This window comes from Daldinia decipiens (genome assembly GCF_022478715.1).
Source record: "Daldinia decipiens strain CBS 113046 unplaced genomic scaffold F4813scaffold_3, whole genome shotgun sequence".
Taxonomy (NCBI): Eukaryota; Fungi; Ascomycota; class Sordariomycetes; order Xylariales; family Hypoxylaceae; genus Daldinia; species Daldinia decipiens.
Window position 1 is genome coordinate 1,090,950 of NW_026054546.1, and position 19,977 is coordinate 1,110,926.

At 49.3% G+C, this 19,977-nt stretch overlaps 6 protein-coding genes across 6 annotated transcripts; 4 read left to right on the forward strand and 2 right to left on the reverse strand.

The window, feature by feature from the left end:
- Window positions 1-1,315: 1,315 nt before the first annotated feature.
- F4813DRAFT_175408 (polyketide synthase) lies at window positions 1,316-10,034 on the forward strand. Its single transcript, XM_049239243.1, has 4 exons — window positions 1,316-1,855; window positions 1,908-2,141; window positions 2,220-2,457; window positions 2,517-10,034. The coding sequence occupies exons 1-4, from the start codon at window positions 1,765-1,767 to the stop codon at window positions 9,775-9,777; spliced, it is 7,824 nt and encodes a 2,607-aa protein (XP_049103833.1). The 5' UTR covers window positions 1,316-1,764; the 3' UTR covers window positions 9,778-10,034.
- A 2,142-nt stretch (window positions 10,035-12,176) lies between these two features.
- On the forward strand, window positions 12,177-12,799 carry F4813DRAFT_175443 (uncharacterized protein). Its single transcript, XM_049239244.1, has one exon. The coding sequence runs from the start codon at window positions 12,326-12,328 to the stop codon at window positions 12,665-12,667; it is 342 nt and encodes a 113-aa protein (XP_049103834.1). The 5' UTR covers window positions 12,177-12,325; the 3' UTR covers window positions 12,668-12,799.
- A 132-nt stretch (window positions 12,800-12,931) lies between these two features.
- On the reverse strand, window positions 12,932-14,810 carry F4813DRAFT_378772 (C2H2 type zinc-finger-domain-containing protein; the record flags this gene model as incomplete). The annotated part of the gene is made up of 3 exons (XM_049245371.1): window positions 12,932-13,874; window positions 13,931-14,047; window positions 14,791-14,810. The coding sequence occupies 3 exons, from the start codon at window positions 14,808-14,810 to the stop codon at window positions 12,932-12,934; spliced, it is 1,080 nt and encodes a 359-aa protein (XP_049103835.1).
- A 762-nt stretch (window positions 14,811-15,572) lies between these two features.
- Window positions 15,573-17,104, forward strand: F4813DRAFT_175482 (kinase-like domain-containing protein). The gene is made up of 2 exons (XM_049239245.1): window positions 15,573-16,284; window positions 16,351-17,104. Exons 1-2 carry the CDS (start codon window positions 15,774-15,776, stop codon window positions 16,908-16,910), a joined length of 1,071 nt encoding a protein of 356 aa, XP_049103836.1. The 5' UTR covers window positions 15,573-15,773; the 3' UTR covers window positions 16,911-17,104.
- Window positions 17,105-17,322: 218 nt separating this feature from the next.
- On the reverse strand, window positions 17,323-18,556 carry F4813DRAFT_175485 (uncharacterized protein). Its single transcript, XM_049239246.1, has one exon. It carries the CDS (start codon window positions 18,243-18,245, stop codon window positions 17,334-17,336), a length of 912 nt encoding a protein of 303 aa, XP_049103837.1. The 5' UTR covers window positions 18,246-18,556; the 3' UTR covers window positions 17,323-17,333.
- F4813DRAFT_175486 (uncharacterized protein) lies at window positions 18,557-19,854 on the forward strand. The gene has a single exon (XM_049239247.1). The coding sequence runs from the start codon at window positions 18,868-18,870 to the stop codon at window positions 19,783-19,785; it is 918 nt and encodes a 305-aa protein (XP_049103838.1). The 5' UTR covers window positions 18,557-18,867; the 3' UTR covers window positions 19,786-19,854.
- The last annotated feature ends 123 nt before the right edge of the window (window positions 19,855-19,977 follow it).

Genomic DNA, 19,977 nt, shown 5'->3' on the forward strand with positions numbered 1-19,977 from the left:
GTTAATCTATAGTGGCGTATCTGGCGCTTTAGGGTCGCTAACACGTTGCGGCCATCCTAGTCCTGAGTGCACGAATGGGTAAACACAGCTTTGCCGCCAACAGGCTGAGCCAAGGCGATCGAGATGCACCCATTTCACCCCCTTACACCGATACCCGCTCCTCAATCCTCTTCCGCGGAAAGCTCATTTGGACTTTTATTGTTTAGTTTGGTGATAAGTCACTTAAGCACCGGGAATAATAGCCTGATTATTCCCGTCCGTTACTCGGCCGAGTCGAGCAGTGTATACGTACACGGGAGTTTCTGTATGAGGTTGAGGTCCATTATTGGTGGGCGTGCACTGTTATCCTCGCAGGGTGAAGTCGTTGCCATCACAGTCTTATCGTGAACGACGCTGGATAATGGTGGTAGGTAAGATGACAATCATACAACATCCCGCGTCTTTTTTCTTGCAAGATGCAACAGGCCATCATATGTGGGATATAAGCATACAGTAGCCTTATTGGCTTACAGGGTAGTAGTTTGCTCACCTTGAGAGCCTCTGACGACATTGAAGTCGATATCGTCATGACTTGACAATACCGAAGTCAAAATCTGTGACATGTTCAATTCGATCTCATTTCCTTTGTAACCATGCTGGCGTTAATATCTTCTTCTCTTTAAATGATTTTGAGGTTAACATATAATTCCTCTTGTGATTATGTTAAGACTACTTCCTAACCTAGATAAGTAATGTTTCATTTTCCTGTGACGATATTGCGGCCAGTGTCTTTTGACGATAAAGTTATTATATCATTCTCCTATGACAATACTGAAATCAATACCTCATTCCTCCGAAACGATGTTGTAATCAAAATTAGAGGCTAGACGAGCTCGTGTCTGTTACTGATAAGATAAAGGAACGCATGTAAGGGCTAGCGATCCTCTCGAAATGGAGGCAAGATGCCGTGAGACACCTAATAGGTAAAGCTGATAAGCTGGGGTCTAGTGTGGGGTTTAAGGCACAGATATGTAACTGCGCCGGCGGTTATGCTTGCGGTCCGCGATAAACATGTGCCGCTAGGCCCGGAGATGTTGATGGTTTACGCAATGTTGTTCAGGGTGGCCTGTCATTCTTCATTATTCATTCATCAGCCTCTGGTTTCGAAGGAATGATTAAGAATTGGACCCAAGTCCAAGCGGATATCGTGAACAAGAGTTAGGATTTAATGAGTAATCAGATAGACGGCTCCTCGACCCAGGGCAAGGGGTACAGCAGGGAAGATATCTCAGTAAGAAAATACTGCTTATCTCCCTTGCAAGATAGCAAAAATAGAATTACCTATAGCTTCTAGAAACCTTCGCGATGCGAGGCGAATACCTAGAATGACGATCCGTCGGGAATGGTTGATGGATTGGAGCTGAAGGCGGATGCGGGAGGCGCAGCATTCGGCAACGAACCGTCTTACTAACTCTGGCCAGAATCTTACAATCTTCGGCCGACTTTCATCGGCTTGAGTATATCGAAGGAATACAGAGGCTTAGGACTACAGACGTCAGATCCTAGATAGGAGAATTATGTCAGCAAGACGACTTCGTCTAAACTTCAAGATGAACTACTAATATCATGGCCTCCGCGACTCGAGATGAGGTTGATTAGATTCTTTAGACAAACAAAACACAGCATTACTTGGGTATTTGGGATAGATTTCGCCGCGTCTTTTCTTTCAACTTTTAGATTATCATCAGCTCTTCATTGTTCAACACACCACAAAATCAGCCAGCCATGTCTTCTAAGTCGACTAACAACGGGGCACCTGAAATGCAGAATGACTTCAGCGGTCATAACCCAGAGCCGATCGCCATCGTCGGCATGGGTGAGTACAGCTTCAAAGTCTTACTGATGGCGTTACTGACCGAGTATACTAGGTTGCCGATGGCCGGGAGACGTCCAAGATGCCTCGGGCTTGTGGGAGCTTTTGAAAAACAAGCAGACCGGCTACCGAGAATTTGGCGATCACCGCTTCCCCCTTAGCGGTTTCCACCATCCCAACCCCGATCGCCCGGGGAGCGTCGCAACTCGCGGAGGTTTCTTGTTGGCGGAGGACCCCCGCCTGTTCGACCCATCCTTCTTTGGCATGACACCCTTGGAAGTAGAAACGAGTAAGTAACATGAGCCTTCGGAAAGGGGTCAAGAACCCGAGAAGCCATAGAAGAATCGTCACTGACTGAATACTACAGTGGATCCCTCTCAGAGGAAGCTCCTCGAAGTTGTATACGAGGCCTTCGAAAACGCCGGAGAGCCATGGGAGAGCTTCTCCGGGTCGCGCACCGGCGTCTTCGTCGGCAACTTCAGCACTGATCACACTCTCATTGCGGGACGAGACCCTGACCACCCTCGCCCTTACGCTAGCACCGGAAGCTCTATCAGCATTCTTAGCAACCGCGTTAACTACATTCTCAACCTTCTAGGTCCCAGGTAAGACTTCCTACTAATTGTTCCGCGCGTTATCAAATGCTGAGACGTGACTGTTCTAGTGTTACTCTTGACACCGCTTGCTCATCTTCTATGTATGCGCTCCACCTTGCCGTCACGGCTATCAGGAGCGGCGACTGCGACTCGGCCATCGTAGCCGCCTCCAACTGCATCATGGATCCGACCGCGCAGCTCATGATGACAAAGCTTGGTGTCTTGTCAGCGACATCTACTTGCCACACCTTTGACGCCTCGGCGGACGGCTACGCTCGTGGTGAGGGTTTCGCCGCGCTCTACCTGAAAAAGGTATCGGACGCGGTTAAGGGCGAGTTCCCCATCCGTGCCGTAGTCAGGGGTACCGCTATCAACGCCAACGGTCGTACCGGTGGTATTACCCATCCCAGCAACGTGGGACAGGAAGCTGTCATCCGCCAAGCGTACCAGAACGCCGGAAACCTTCCTCTAGGCGACACGACCTACTTCGAATGCCACGGCACCGGAACACCTGTTGGTGACCCGATCGAAGTCTCTACTATCAGCGATGTTTTCTCTTCCGAGAAGTCGGCAGACGACCCGCTGTATCTTGGTTCCATCAAGACCAACTTGGGCCACACTGAATCCGCGAGCGCCATCGCCGGAATCATGAAGGTCGTGCTCGCGTTAGAGCACGGTGTCATCCCGCCTAGCGTCGGTGTCAATAAGCTCAACCCCAAGATTGATCTCGAAAAGGCCAAGGCCGTTGTGCTGCGGGAGATGACCCCGTGGCCCGCTGGCAAGATCCGCCGTGCTAGCATCAACTCCTTCGGATACGGAGGCGCTAACGGTCACTGCATCATTGATCACGTCAACAATGTCATCCCCAACTACGTCAAGCCTGGTGTGTATGCGGTACCTCAAAAGGCCCTGGCTGATGTGGTCGAGATTGACGGCCCCATCGAGACCATCTCGGTGCCGCCGCATTATCCCCTCGCAGCCGAGGTCAAGTCGGTACGAAAGGCTGACGCCACCACCCGCGACTTGGTGGTGCTCCCATTCTCGGCCCACAACGAAGCGTCTCTCAAGCTCAACGTCGCTACCTTGGCTGACAATGTTGATACTCATTCTCTGGCAGATGTCGCGTACACTCTCTCAACCAAGCGCACTAAGCTGATGCAGCGAACTTTCAGCATCGTCAATAAGGAGGACCCGGAGCAGTCTCTTAAGGAGAGCCTTGACAAGCTCGCAGTCATCTCAAGTTCTGCCAAGACTGCAAAGCTCGGCTTCGTCTTCACGGGTCAGGGCGCTCAGTGGCCCGCTATGGGACGCGAACTGCGCCAATACGCCGTATTCAGGAAGTCAATCGAGTACATGGACTACGTTCTCGGTGCGCTCCTGGAGAAGCCCTCGTGGAAGATCGAGGACATCCTTACCGGTAACTGCGAGCCTGACCGCATCCAGCATCCCGAGATCTCCCAGACTGTTTGCACTGCGGTGCAGGTTGCATTGCTAGATCTGCTATCCTCATGGGATGTGCGCCCCTCCGGTGTTGTCGGTCACTCTTCAGGTGAGATGGCTGCTACTTACGCCGCCGGTCGCATCACAGCTGCTGAGGCCATTGCCGCTGCGTACTTCCGTGGCCAGGCCGTTGCTAAGAACAAGCGACAGGGTGCTATGCTTGCTGTCGGCTTAGGACGTGAAGAGGCACAGGAGTACCTGATTGGTTTAGAGGAGAAGATCAAGATTGCTGCCGTTAACTCCCCCAACAGTCTCACCCTCAGTGGTGACGTTGAAGCAATTGAGGAGCTTTCTAAGCTTTTGGAACAGGACAGGAAATTCAACCGTCTACTCCAGACCGGCGGCAATGCTTACCATTCGCACCACATGCGACCTTTAGGTGAAGACTACGAGAGCAGCCTTACCAAGGGCCTCGCTCGTGTAGCTGACTTAGGACTCGCCGATCTCAAGCAGAGATACCCGGCAACAGCCTGGACATCGTCTGTTTACCCCGAGAAGGCTGCGATAGGTATCGAGGTTAACCCGCGATACTGGAGAGCTAACCTTGAGTCTCCTGTACGATTCTCCGACGCTGTGCTGCGCATGGCTAACTCGGAGTCTAACCCTATCGACGTTCTTGTCGAAGTTGGCCCGCACCCTGCTCTCAAGGGCCCTGTTGCTCAGATCCTGAAGAGCGTTGACGAAACCAAGCCTTACTTCTCGACTTTGAAGCGCAAGGAAGACGCCCAGGTTTCTATGCTTAACCTTGCCGGTACCCTGTTCTGCCTGAACGCCCGTATCGATCTCGGCCTTGTTAACTCAGTGGACGAAATTGATGCCGCCGAAAACAAGCTGACCCTCGTCCATGGTAGCACGGCCGTAAACCTGCCTCCTTACAAATATGCTTACGGGCCAATCCACTATTACGAGAGCCGATTCAGCCAGGAACTCCGATCCCGTAGCATTCAGAGCCACGATCTGGTTGGATCTAAGCTTCCCGGAAACGCTAAACTCAGGCCTCAGTGGCGCAACATCCTACGCCTCAAAGACTTGCCGTGGCTCGGTGACCATAGGCTTTTGCCTCACCCAGTCTTCCCTGGTGCTGGCTATATTGCCATGGCTGTCGAAGTAGCTTCCCGGGCTTACAACGAATTCCCTGAGCCTTTCCCCATCACCGGATTCTCTCTGCGCAACGTCTCCATCAGCAACGCGCTGCGCATTCCGGATGACGACTACGGAGTTGAAGTTCTCATCAGCTTGGAACTCGTTGATACGGCCACCGCAAAGGCCCCCGCCTGGACGAGCTTCTCTATCAGCTCCGTCGTGAAAGATTCAGACCAGTGGACGAAGCACTGCTCCGGTCTCGTCAAGGTTGAAATTGGCGGACCCGTCTCCTCAAAGAAGATGTCTACCGAGATGGATGCCAGGGCCGTCAGCACTCGCTCCTGGTACAAGACTTTCAAGGAGATCGGCCTAGGCTACGGACCCGCATTCCAGGGTCTGCGCGAGATCCAAGCCGACCCTGCTCAAAAGTTGGCTGTGGCCAAGGTCGCTCTTGACACGACAGCTGGTACAATTAAGGGCGGCGAGTCGAGCTACCCGCTCCACCCCGCTTCTCTTGACGCTATCTTCCAGCTAGGTCTCATCGCCTGCCACGGAGGACAGACCAACGTTACTCATACCGCGTATGTCCCGACTCACATTGACAAGCTGTACCTGAAGAATGGTAACACCGAGAGCTGGGGCACCGCCATCGCCGGTGGTGAGCTTAAGGGCTTGCGAGGAGCCTACGCTAAGATGCAGCTGGTAAACCAATCTGACGAAGTCGTCATGGATTTGCCTCAGCTACGCTGCATCAGCTACACTGAGAAGCAGAGCTCGCAAGATAATAACAAGGAGTTCAGCGCCCCGGTGATGCGCCTCTCCTGGAAGCCTGATGTCCGCAGCCTCAAGACTTCGCAGGCAGGAAAGCTTTTCCCTCCGCCGCAGGAGAACATCGACAAGTGCTACCTGTTTGACGTCTTTGACAGGTTGGCTACTCTAATGGTCGTAGACATATTTGAGCGCTACGGTGACAAGGTAGAACTGGCAACCGCGGCCGAAAACCAGCGGGAATTCATGAAGTGGGTTCGCAAGCGCATGGACGACGATAACGACTACGTCAAGGAGGCTAAGAATCTATCGAGCGCCGAACGTCAGCAGCTTATCAGTCAGCTAGTCGAAGAAAACCAGCACTGCTCTGATGTCCGAATTGCCAGGGAGCTTTTTAACAACATTGACGACATCCTGTATGAGCGCAGGTCTGGTCTCGATGTCGTTGTTCCCAACGGCATGCTTACATCCTTGTACGAGGAAGGTATTACTATGACTGGTGCTTACCCGCAAGTCTTGAAGCTATTCGAGTCTCTTGGTCACATCGAGCCCAGTCTTAACATTCTTGAGGTTGGTGCCGGAACTGGTGGTGCTACCCGTATCATCATGAAGGCGCTTGCCAACGACAACGGCATCAAGCGCTACAAGGAGTACACTTACACTGATGTGTCAAGTGGTTTCTTATCCTCCGCGCGCGAGGCTATGGCTAAGTATAGGGACATGAACTTCTCCGTCTTAAACATCGAGAACGACCCGATGACCCAGGGATTCGAATCCGTATACGATGTTGTGATTGCTTCTGAGTGTCTGCACGCTACGGCTAGCATCTCTGAGACTCTCACTAACTGCCGCAGACTTCTTAAGCCCGGTGGAAAGCTCATCGTGATTGAGAACACCAGGACCATCATTGGACACGGTCTAGTGTTGGGTAACCTTACTGGTTACTGGAGCGGTATCCCCGACGGTCGTGTCGAAAGTCCTTTCTTGACTTTAGACCAGTGGAACTCTGCCCTCAAGGCTGCTGGCTTCTCAGGAACAGACCTTTCCTTAGATGATTATCCCGCCCCCTACACGACGGCTTCTACTATTGTAGCTACTGCCGTCGAGACCGACAGCTCCAAGCTTTCTCTCCAGACTACTGGATCTAACGTGTACCTTCTGTACTCTAACGAGCAGCCCGAGATCCTGACCCAGCTTGCTGCTGAGCTAGAGCGTCGCCAGATTACTTCCGAGATTCTTCCCATCTCCCAGAGCGCTTACCTACCTCCCAACTCGCGCGTCATCGCTTCTTTGGAAGACGACTTCTTGATGATCGAGGCCAACGAGCACCACCTCCAGACTATTAAGAATATCGTCCGCAATGCTTCGAGCACGGTATCTATCACTAGCACTGGTATCGTCAAGGGAACCAACCCCGACGCCGGTGTTGCCGCAGGTCTTCTGCGCACCATCGGGACGGAGAATCCGACATCCAAGTTTTTGTTTGTCGACGTGGACCCCGCTAGCGATATCCGAGACCCTAACCTTGCCAAGTCGATCATCGACCAAGAGTTCGCGCTCCAGGGCAAGTCTACCGGCGAGAGCGAAGACCACGAATTCGTGTGGCAGGATGGCTGCCTTTGGGTAAGCAGAGTGGCGCCAGACACCGCGCTCGGTGAGTTTTACGAGAAGCTAGAGATGTCGCCGAGTCGCGCCGAGATGCTGCCCTTTGGCCGCCACGGACCCGTCCGCGCCGCATTCGAGACTCCCGGTATCCTGACTTCTCTATACTTCAAGCCGTACGAGGAGATGTGGAAGCCTCTTCCTGAGGACTGGATCCAAGTCAAGGTTGCCGCCGTGGGCCTTAACTGGAAGGACCTTGCCATCTCGGCAGGTCGTTTCGACATGAACAACTTCTCTTCAGAATTCTCGGGAGTTGTTGACAAGGTAGGCGCTAATGTCGTCGATTTCCGCCCTGGCGACAAGGTCTACGGTATGGGTAAAGGTCACTTTGGCAACTTCGTGCGCACGCCAGCTCGGCACGTCCAGCGAATGCAGGCGGGAGACGACTTTGTTGAAGTAGCCACGATGCCTCTAGTCTACATGACTGCTATATACGCATTCGAGCACGCTACCCAGCTCAAGAAGAACGAGAAGGTTCTCATCCAGTCAGCTACCGGCGGTCTAGGTCTTTGCGCTATCCAGCTAGCCCGCTCCAAGGGAGCCGAGATTTTTGCTACGGCTGGTACCCCCGACAAGGCTCGCTACCTAACGGAGAAGGCAGGAATCCCCGCGTCGCACATATTCTCTTCGCGCGACCCTAAGGATATTCCCAGACTCATCGAAGCCAGCGGTGGTAAGGGATTCGACGTAATCCTCGGCACTTCAACTGGAGACATGCTACACGAGTCGCTCAAGCTTGTCGCACCCCTAGGAAGGTATGTAGACGTGGGACGTGTCGATGTGCAGAACTCGATGACCATGGCTTTGGAGCTTTTCCAGAAGAGTGCCACCTTCTCGTCTTTCGACTTGGGTGTTGTGATGGATGCCAGCGCTGAGAAGGCCCGTCTACTGATGGAATCCGTTGACAAGCACTACCGCGCTGGACACATCGGACCTGTGAAGCCTGTCACATCCTCGGACGTGTCCCAGCTAGACCAAGTCCTCCTCGGTTTCTCCAAAGGTACCCATATCGGTAAGCTGGTTGTCACCTTCCAAAACCCTGACGCCCTTGTCAAGATGGTACCGCCTGTCCCTCGTGCCAAGTTCGATCCCGAGGCGCGATACATTATCACCGGTGGTCTCGGAGGTCTTGGAAGGAGCATCGTTCGATGGATGGTTGAGCGCGGTGCTTGCGACTTTGTCATCCTTTCTAGGAGCGGAACCCAGTCCAGCGAAGCCCAAGCTCTTGTCGCTCAACTAGACACTCGCGGTATCAAAGTGAGCTCGGTGCGATGCGACGTCAGCAAATCCGACGACGTCCGCCGCGTCTTCGTGAAATACTCTCAAGACAAGACTATCAAGGGTGTTGTGCACGCTGCCGTTTCCTACCAGGATTTGTCATTCGATAAGCTCAGCACGGAGCAGTGGACTTCAGGTCTCGCCGCCAAGGTTCACGGAACCCGCAACCTACACGAAGCTACCAAGTCGTTGCCTCTTGACTTCTTCGTCATGACCACCTCTCTGGAATCCGTCCTAGCTCTCGCTACCCAGAGCGCTTACACGGCTGCCAACAACTTCCAAGAGATGTTCGCACGACACCGCAGAAGCCAAGGTCTCCCCGCTTCTACTGCTTCTTTCGGTCTTATTACGGACGTGGGATTCCTCAGCACTAGCACTACTACTCTCAACCTGATGGCCCGTAACAAGGCTCTCGGTGTGACTGAACACGAGTTCCTGAAGTACCTCGAGATTGCCTTCCTCAACAATAAGATTGACGGAGAGGCCGAGTCTTGGAGTGGCATTCAAGAAGACCCTCTATCGGGCTCTACCATCATCACCTGCCTTGACCCCCGCGAGATGGCGGATAAGAGACTAGAGGAGATGGCTGCCAACAACGGCAACGTCGGCCCCACTCCCCGCTGGTACAGCGATGCGCGAGTGGCACAGGTGATGCGGGCATTCGAAGATGCCCAAAGACATCATGACGACGACGGCACACAAGGCAAGAACAAGGGTCACGGCAACTCGGCCACGGCAGAGCTCCGACAAAGCTTCGAAGAGGCTATCGCGAAGGGCCCCGAAGAGCGCAACAAGACTCAAGCCTTGGTCACGTCTGCCGTCGTAGCAACAGTTGCGCAAGTCTTATTTATCGACGTATCAGGAGTAGACGCAAACCGCACTGTCGCCGACTACGGTGTAGACAGCTTGATCGCAGCAGAGCTACGCAACTGGTTTAACACTGCTTTCGGGGCTGATATTAGCATGCTTGACCTGCTAGATACCAGGACAACTATGAAGGACTTGGCAGGAATGATTGTGGATGGCGCTCTACCTTAAAGAGGCTGAGATTGGAAATAACGAGAAATGTGTACGAAAGAATAAAGATTTTCTTATTGTTAGATTACCTAAGGTAACCTTGTTGGAATATGGGAGTTAAGGGTTACAATATGGGAAGGGTTTTATGGTAGATTTTTTTGTTGGATTTTCTATGATAGTCAATCAGTTCAAAGTTACCTATAAGTTCAATCTCATCGTTCGTCTATTGTGATATACATTTAAAGTGCATAAGTTAGGTACATAATGCGGGTAAGGGGTCCTAGAACGGTATAACTTTAGGATATTAGAGTATACCTATTATATTATACTATTATTAAACTCCAGGAAAGTATAAGAAAGTATATTAACAGAACTATACATACCACAGTTATTCCGTATATAGAATAATGTTAACGTTACTTCCAATTCTTCCCATAAAAATATACACTTACATTGGCCACGCATATAAGGATAATATCATGACTAAAATACCTAGTCATAATATTGGCGAGTATATGCAATTAAAAGCCCGCTTTTTGTGTTATACTTTTGCGAGGAGATAATGTCTGCAAACATACCTGCTAAGATATTGTATAATAGCCCCTGAGATATTGAGGCCCTTTGGCTGACTTAGAAGGAGTGTATACCTCACATAAGGTAATTGCTAACCTTCCCACATGTGTACGTAAACTTGTAATCTTGACGTCTCATAAGGTAGGTGCCAAACGACATCATACATGCATATAGTTAGTAAAACATGCGCAATGATGTAGGTTAGATGCTAACGTATAGGGAATCACGCGACGGCCTATCTAATGACTTCTATTGTAAGGAGGTAAGTGCCTCCTGCCACAGTGAGCAAGTGCCATACCTTACCTTAGGTAGGTACAAGGCACGCATGCGAGAAGTGTTGGCATTCGCGATGAATAGGCCATCACGAGGTGAAGCAGGAGCATTATTGACCGCCCCGGCAGTAGCAACTGACAACTGGAAGATTTATTGGAATCCTAACACAGGCAGACATTTTCATTTCTAACACACATTTTAATTATTTTCACTACACTAAATTATTTATAACTTAACACAGACAATTCATCATTTATCACTCTCTATCAGCGATCTCAACGAGCCGAGCCAAGCAAGCTTTTACTAGTCTAACAAACAGCTTAGTCGCAACACATACAAGCTGAGCAACGATATGTTCCTCTAACATTGTCTTCCGCCCCCGGTATTGCATCTCGCAGCATGTCAGAAAAGCACATGGGGATTTAAAACAAATCCTAATATGGAGGATGGCACCGTTTCTCGGAGCTCGTGCAGGGCTATTATGACGATTGTACCCAAGCAGATCGTGTTTAAGCATCAAGTTTGAGGAGGATCCGGCACGATTTATTCTCGGCCTGCGTCCTCGTCGACGCTTAATAACGCCGGCTGTACTGCGCCGACATATAACACATCATCCCTTATCGTGCGGCCGTCCTAGGCAAGACACAAAACTGCTTGATCGTCATCACTTCTAGTTTTCATCAAACCTTCTAATTTAATTATACTTCTACTTTTTCTCAATAACTTCGCCCGAGCCAAGACTCCGACTGTTAAGGCTAAGCCCTCAATACCTAAAAAGTCATTGATTGGATCCCCTGGCGTTCCATGGAACCGGTTGCTGGTGACGGTAACACCCCTGTTGAAGGCTTTATGTCTACATATGGTGGACCTGAACGATCATCACTTGCACATTCCTGGTCCGCATGGAGCTGATCAATACAGACGATGACAGCGACGAGAGCAACGCGGAAGAAATCGAAAGCGAAATTGATGCTACGAAGGAATCCATTAACGCCACCTTGAAGGAAATTCTAGACAACCAGATATTCTAGCAAGCCCTTGGAAGAATACAATCCTAACAACCAGCGAATCCGCCTTTTGGCACGAAATGCTTAAGCTGAACAAGAGGCCTAAGCACCACCACTAATACGGTGGAAAGTCCCTACCCGATGCTGTAGCTGACGAAGAAGTAGACAAGAACAACGAACACAAAGGCACACCCCCGGGCGCCGATAGCGATAACTACCAGCATGAACCCATCGTCATTCTAGACATGGAAATATAGACATGGGGAGTTTGCGCCTTCTTGATAGCATGCCAGAAAACCAAAACCCCCGACACAGAATAACCGAATCCTCGGATCTTCCTCCGAGTTCGTCCCAAACTACGAAATCTGCAAAGCATCCGATCGAAGTTGCGATATACAAGAACCCTGACAAGCTTCATGACGTTATCACAGCGTTTAAAGACATCTTTGAAGATAAAGGCCTTGCCTACGTCAACGACGATGAACTGCCGGTCATTAACTTTAGACCAGGCTGGGAGAAACTTATCCTGAAGAAATGCAAACACTATACCGTAAGCGTTTAACCAACGATAAGTGTAAACAAATCGTCGCGCGGAACGACACACCCAAACCTATAGTCATTCCCAGAAACACCCTTATGGGTCCTTAGAGAATCTCCTAGGTTAGATACTTCACAATACAACAATCATCATCCAGAATAGGAACCATGCTACAAAGATGCTGCCAGTTTTCGAGATCCCAGAGGAAGAAGCTATAGAAGCACTGCGAATATATGGTTCTGGAAAATGGGGTTTTGGCACCCTACCAACCCAAATCGAGTACCTGCTAGAGATCACCGCCTTGATATGGCTAGGAAGAACGGAACCCCGACATTTACCGGAGTTCAAGATAGACTACTATAAAGCCCTAGCAGAAGCCCAATCGTCTCTGAAGAAAACCAGACAACAAAACGCCAAGAAGGCCAGGGAAGCCAAGGCGAAGAAGACAGCATCGAGTCAGGATGAATTTAATAGGCAACTTGAGCAATTAAGGTCCAAGCCTAAAGAAGTTGTTGGTTAAGTTAAGAGCTGTGCGCAACGGGTTGAGGCTAGATCGAAGATGTGAGCTAAGTGTCGGGATTTTAGATGACATCTAGGACAAAGAACATATTCAGTTTCAGTATGTATAGCCACAGGCTCCCATGGTTAGATTAGAGTTCCTTGCGGAATAACGATGCTTACATAGGTACTGTTTAGTTCCACCTTGTGACACTAATGCCGAGGAAGTTAAGGATGAGATGATTGCCTTTTCTATCTAATGCACCTAGGGAATTCGACGTCTTAGCTAGAATTGACGACCCATTCGACCATCGGCACTATCTAGCTTGAAACGCTTCAGCGAAATGATGTTCTGCGCTCGTTCTAGCCTCCATCGCTTCCGCTTTTCTTCCTTGTGCTGAATTCTATCGCCTGCTATTCTCAGCTTAGACAGCTGCGCGGCAAGTATAGCCTCGCTACTACGCACGATTTCACCGCATCCGCTCCCTCCCCGTTGGGCAACCTCGAGACTAGGAGCCGAGGTCGTCCCCGGGCGTGGGGCAAATGAGTCCAGAGGGCGGTTTGGATGTCGGTCTGGCGTTTCTCGGTGAGCGGGTCGAGGCTTGGCTTGGGGATCTTGGTTGTCGGGATTCTTCCGATGCGAGATGAGCTTTCCCGACGGCAAGCGCACCGGCATGCTGCCGTCGCGTTGCGCCTGGTTGACCACGGCGTTTTCGGATTGTGGCATTTCGTAGAGTTCTTCGGTCTCTATGGATATGTCAAACCGGCAGTGGCCCTTAGCTACCATGTGTTGCTGGACGCCCTCGACCGTGCCCCGCCGCGTGCCGCAGCATATGCATTCTCGGTAGCCAGAGATGACAAAGTGTAGGTACTCGACGACAGTCTCGGGGTCGACGGCTAGGAATTCTTGGAACGGTATGTTGAAGCCGTGTGCAGCGGCCATGTGTGTCATGTTGTCGTCTAATATGTCGGACTCTTGCGCACAGAAGAGACAACTGCCAGGATCGAAATCCGGTGCCGATGGTTCCTCTTCTGGTTCATCTTCTATTTCGCCTTCCGTGTCGCTGGTGATTTCTTGGTCTTGGTCGCCATCAACATCAGGTTCATCTCTTCTTCGAGCGCGTGACGGCGCTGCGCTTTTCGTTTGGCCGGCGTCTATTGAAGGAGGGGGTGGCGGCGGGGATGTAACACTGCCGGGCTCTGCTGCTTTTAATCGAAGTTTGTAAACACTGCGATCGAAGCATTAGCTTAGTAGTTTTTAGGCACGGCGTGGGAACTGGCTTACTGCTCGTCGCTTTTGAGATGGGCTTTCCACGTTTGCTGGTCACTCAATTTTGCGGTACAGAGTCTACAGAAGGAAGGGGTTTTTGCAATAGTTAGGGACGGCTGATCTGGCACAGCGCTTGTGTTTGTTGTCGTTGTGCTCGTTGTTGTTGCGTCCACCATGCTGGCTATTAGCCCTCGTAGGTCGTGATTGAGTATCGTGATTAAGAGTATCGTTGTTAGCAAGATTATACAAATGTTCAAGTCAACTCTATCATAAGAGAGCGCGGTAGGTGATTAAATAAACAAATCAATTTACAGCCAGCCTTTTGGCATACTATTCTACATCTAGCCATAGCGAGGCGGGATTCGTATATGTTTCCGTATAAGCGCAGAATCTCCATTGTGCTGATGATATGATCAAGACAAAACGAAAAGTGACTCGAGAATGAACAACTATGAATCATATTTGGACCCACCGAGTATTCTTGGCTGACTAATATAACGCTATAAACAGTATCTCTTTATTAATAAGATGCTATTCCTTTGAATATTCTACTAACAATACTCTCCTCATGTTAAACTGCACATTTAATGTAGAGCATAGAGCGTATACAGTATACTAGTAGCATATACTATTGCCAGCTCCTATACTTTAACCAGTCTTTAGTATAGTAAGTTGTGTTTGGAATCAAGCAGTTTATAGCTTTGGTAGATTTGCTATGTATTCGATAATGGAGTGTCACATGCAACTTGCTTAGAACAGGGTAAAGTCTTCTGGGCTAATAAGAGTAAATGCGTATTCCATATACTATAGAGCTTTGGCGAATTCTTATGTCTAGTTAATAACCAAGCCATGAAGTATTCAATCTAACTAGCAACTATAGGTGAGTTCTTGGCATCGTAAGTCCCTTCTCAGCTAGATTATCTACTAAACTTGTAGATGTCTGTCTACGCAACAGCGATGCCCCCCATTTAAGATGTAGTCCTACTTGGGTGTTAGTACAAATTAAGACGATGAACCAAAGCCTCTTCCTACGAACTTCTAATTGTAGAGCATCAAGGCCAATTATTTAGACACTGCTCGGTTAAGTAGCTAACTATATAGGTACCTAGGTCCTAAGACTTCTCGATAGGTAATAGATCTCCCACATATATTCATTCTTTCACGGGTAACCCCTTATATGATCTCTTGAAATAACCTCTTAAATAGTCTTCCGAATTGTGCGTAATCTCTCGGACAATCTCCTTTCTCGTAGCATGCTATTAACACCACTCTTGCTAATCTATTTCTCTCTTCTTAATAGTGTCCCGGGTGAGTCCTAGGTAACCTTTCAGATAGTAGAACCTTGAATAGCCCCCCCCCTCCCCCCCTCCCCTTCCCTCCACACACACACACACACACACACAAAATGATAGTATAAAGACATGTCAAGCTAAGAAACACACCCTCTTAAGGGCGGGAAGTAATTTACCGAAAAACACTAAGAAACTAAGAAATAGTTACGTAATAAAATGGCTATATTACCACCCATCTAACTGACGATGAGCTTAGTTGAGACTAGGTAAGCACTATAATTCGAAGTGTGTAGAATCATAAGATCGGTGGCTTACATGCGGGGCCAGTATTGATCGCGCTCCCCTTCCATATCGCCAAGTACATACCTATATGAATATGAATTGGGGTAAAGCCTGACCTACTTGCTTACACCGCTGATTCAAGACATTATGGGTCGAGTAGTCAACAATCACCGACTCTAGTCGGAATATATTTCATTTGAGCGTGTAACACATGTTTATATCGGATACATCTTGTGGTTAGGCCCCTTCAGATTTCTCCTTTTCTCTCGTCAAGGACTGTAAATATGGCACACGAGAGTGAGATGTCTACCGAACAGCTCCCTTTACTCCCTGACGATGTTACAGCTCAGTGGCTGGGGTCTAAATTGGGACACAAGATCAAGTCAGTCTCGTTGACACGGACTAAATTTGGCACGGGCACCAAATTATTCTACTTCATCGAGTATGAAAATGAAGTAGCCGATCCAAGCTCACGGCCATCGCACATCTGTGTTAAGGGGGTGTTCGATCCTGTCATGGTTAAATCCCAGCCGTGGACTCTAAGTCTGGCGCAGCGCGAAGCTGATTTTTTCGCGAAGATTGCGCCGGATATCAAGCATATGGGGTATCCAAGGGGCTGGTGGGGAGGAAGAAGCGACCAGCAAGGTATCGCCATCATGTCAGATCTAGTGGATGAAGGGTGTACGTTTCCATCCGAGGCTGCGTCCTACCCTCTCGAGACGGTGCTTGAAGGTGTTTACCAGATAGCTGGATTGCATGCCCAGTTCTGGGGCAAGAGTCAGGAGGACTATCCTTGTGAGTGCAATGCCGAGCGCCTTCGAGGGCTCAGATTGACGCGTGAAATAACTGACGAATATCAAGGGATTGATAACGCTTACGATCCAGCCATGCTATATATTACGGAGACCTGGGACAGCGTCGTGCGAGAGCCTGGACGACCCAAGCTACCGGAGTATCTAATGGACGGCGCACGTGTTAGAAAAGCGCAGAAGAAGTACTATTCTCGGCGGAATCCCAAGTTCCGCACGCTACTCCACGGCGACACGCACATGGGAAATACCTATTTCACGGCTGATGGGCGCATACGCTTCTTGGACTGGTCGGCGTTTCATTTTGCCTCGTGCTTCCACGATCTTGTGTACTTTGTGTCAACTATGATGACTGTCGAGGATCGGCGGGCCCACGAGATGGAAATACTGGATTACTACCTGTCAACGCTACACAGCCTGGGTGGACCAAAGCTTGACAGGAATGACGAGGAGCTGATGATCGAGTACAAAAAGTCGTACTTGACGAATTTGATATGGCCCGTCTGCGGGTATATTTTACAACCTAAAACTACCGTGGACGCCTTTGCCGAGCGGACAATCGCCGCATGGGTGGACCATAGAGTTATTGAAGTTGTTGAAGCCGAGCCATAGAAGTAGTATAGGAATAATATTGGACCATTGGTAAATTAGCTTTACCAGATTCTATCTATAGCGAAAGCTGGGACCAAATGTCTCCTATTCCTAGTGACGAGCGACCCAAGTTAAATGTACAGGCCACTATCCGCCCTTTAGCTTAGCAGGTAGTTGATACAGCGTCGATGAAATAGAAGTCGGTTGAATACGGTGATATATGTTCAAGGCTTTTAATCTCAACCTTCGTAGATGAAAACGTACTTGCATATTGATAAGGGGTAACATCATACCTCTCGCATAGGGGTTAACAACCTAGGTTAGTATATTATAACAGGTAACCACACAGTCACTTAGTTAGCACAATAAAGACTTGAAATAGTTATAGTAGAAATACAACATTTCTTCCATTAATATGATAAATTAATTAATATCTCACTCAGATCATCTCCTGGCTCCACCTGTAGGTGCAGCCGTGGTGGTCGATGTACTACTGCCCCCATTGCCCTTCAAAACAACAGCCTGGACTACTTGCCCAGCAGCATTGAACACAATATTAACGAGGGCAGACAACGGGTCGTATTTGTACGTCTTCTGGATGAGGCCGCCGTCCAAAATTTCCTGCACGCCGGTATAGGTCATGTTCTGCTCGAAGTTGCCCACAATCGTACTTAATAATTTGCCAGCTGTGCCCTCCACCTCTTGCACGATATTTCCGAGATTGTCTACGAGGAAGTTTATCTTTGAGTCCCCGTTGACGATCGAGCCAAGCAGACCGTCGACTGCGCCGATCACAACATCGACGAGATCCGTTACTTCGTTGAGCACGTTGATGAGTAGCGGATTTAAATTTAGCGATTCCAACGTCCTGTTCACGATATCGGCTAGATTTCCTAGCCTGATTATCAATTCCAAGTTGGCGTCGACGTCGGCGATCGTGATGTTCACTTTGGTGATTCCGACTTGGATTCCTGCGTTGATTTCTACCAAGTTTGCTATTTGCGCAGCTAGGTTGATTTCTGCATTCAAGTTGTCCACGTCCAGCTCGATCCTGCCGACATGGAGCTCTGGGACATTCAAGTAAACATCCGGTGGCGTATTTCCATATGAAGGAACGCTCGTAGTGGTATCGCCACCACTGCTTCCGCCTGTTGCCGTTGCTGATGACGATGTCGTGCTGGAGTCAGCTCCTCCTGTGATGGTATCCGTAGGTGTTACCTGCGGTTGCGACGTAGTCCCTTCAGATACTGTTTCTGTCGGGCCTGCATCTGATGTTGAGGAAGCTGTCTGCGCTAGAGTGACCGAGAAGAGTGCTAATAGCATAAAGGCAATGGCCTTAGAAACGAATGACTTCATTTTGGAGAGCTAACTAGACGGCGATAAATTGAGAAGAGGCCTGGAGACGGCGGTCCTCTGTCTAGCGAAGGAAATAGTTGTTTAAAAAGCTTGATTCAAAGGACCGTACATCTCAACCAAGGAGAACCTACGACGAGGGAGGGCTGTCATTTTGAAATGGTAAAAATCTCATGAGTACCTAACATTACGGCATACACATGATAGCTAGGGCCGGCCTTCGTTCAGCTAACTTGAACAATCCCTGTCGATAGTCTAGATCGAGCAGATCGAATAATGGAGCTCGACAAATTTTTGGGGATAATTGCACGTCATAGAAACCGTTCTGGGATATTCTCCGTGTTATCCAGGGGCTATGTGGGTTTTCTAGTGGCTAGATTCCAGTCCGCCATGTTTCGTCGAATCGAAGCCCGAGAGTTGAGCTGTCATCGCATTGTGTTGCAATCTCTTAAAACTTGGAATAAAGCATGCAGACTAGAAAGGGGTATAACACTAGCGGTATTGATGATTGAATAGCCCCCATCCACTGCTTGACTTTATATGAGATCCGTGTGCCAGTAGCCCTCGGTGTTTAGAGAGCTTGTAGGATGCTGTCGCTTCGCCATACACTCACTCAACAGGAAATATGCGTAACTACTTGTTACTCCCGCTGCTCTGTAGCTCCTCGCTACTATATTTCTGCATAGCACAAGATGACGGCTATATCGGTTATGACCTCAGAAAGCGCGGTGACCCAGAGTCAGTCAATTACGAAACAGCAGATACGCCCGGCGTCGACCTCCCCCAGGAACCAGATGTATACCTCAATGCTTCCGTCTCTGTAGGCGAGATCTATATAGAGGTTGATAACATAACCGCCAAGATAAATCTCGACGCCAAAGTGTTAAATCTGCTACATTTTACAGCTGGCGTATCCGCTTCAATCGACAGAGTGGCTCTAAGGATCGAGAACGTGAGCGCGAAGGTAGAGCTGGAAGCTCGACTCGGCAATGTTGTTCAAATGATTGGGGATGTTCTGAACACGATCGATTTAAATCCCATCGTCGCGACGCTCGGGAAGAACGTAGGAAGCATCGTCGGAAACCTTACCGACTCGCTTGAGGAGAGCTCAACCTCGTCATCAAGTACGGCTGCCGCAACCAACTCCAAGCGAGACATACTCGATTATAACCTAGCCTACAATATTCTCTACTCTGTCAACGACTATTCCGGTCAGACACACACTAACCGTATTCTGGCACAGAACGGTAGCATCTATGATTCCCTACTCGACAACAACGGTGACGAGCACAGCCGCCAGGTAGTAGGCTACTACAGCAGAGATATGACATTTACTGGTCATAACCGAACCATCACTATTGATGGAAAAACGGAATACGAGCTGTCTTATGAATACAAACCCTTTCCGGGTCTGGACGCCGTCGCAAATATTTATGTGACGCCTGAGGGAAAGGTAGTGAAAACACAGGTTGTCGCTGAGGCACAAGGAGGAGGCACTAGTACGATTAGTGATGATGATGCCGACGAGGAGAAGGATGCTTGAACATTGTGTATATATAATTGTTAATTAAATACATGATTGCGGCTGAAGAAGACCTATTGACTGAAGAAGTTCCCATTATTGAAGTTGTTACGATTTACAACCGCTCGCTAGTTACAGAGTACCTCATATGTTAGGTACTTAGGTACATAATCTCTTTCCCCACAACCACATGCATTACTGGGTCTTTCTGAT

Coding starts and splice junctions, on each gene's coding strand:
- F4813DRAFT_175408 (XM_049239243.1), top strand. CDS start 1,765: ATGTCTTCTAAGTCGACTAACAACGGGGCACCTGAAATGCAGAATGAC. Junction 2,142..2,219: donor ACCCTTGGAAGTAGAAACGA/GTAAGTAACATG, acceptor TGAATACTACAG/TGGATCCCTCTCAGAGGAAG. Junction 2,458..2,516: donor CTCAACCTTCTAGGTCCCAG/GTAAGACTTCCT, acceptor TGACTGTTCTAG/TGTTACTCTTGACACCGCTT.
- F4813DRAFT_175443 (XM_049239244.1), top strand. CDS start 12,326: ATGCTGCCAGTTTTCGAGATCCCAGAGGAAGAAGCTATAGAAGCACTG.
- F4813DRAFT_175482 (XM_049239245.1), top strand. CDS start 15,774: ATGGCACACGAGAGTGAGATGTCTACCGAACAGCTCCCTTTACTCCCT. Junction 16,285..16,350: donor GAGTCAGGAGGACTATCCTT/GTGAGTGCAATG, acceptor ACGAATATCAAG/GGATTGATAACGCTTACGAT.
- F4813DRAFT_175485 (XM_049239246.1), bottom strand. CDS start 18,245: ATGAAGTCATTCGTTTCTAAGGCCATTGCCTTTATGCTATTAGCACTC.
- F4813DRAFT_175486 (XM_049239247.1), top strand. CDS start 18,868: ATGCGTAACTACTTGTTACTCCCGCTGCTCTGTAGCTCCTCGCTACTA.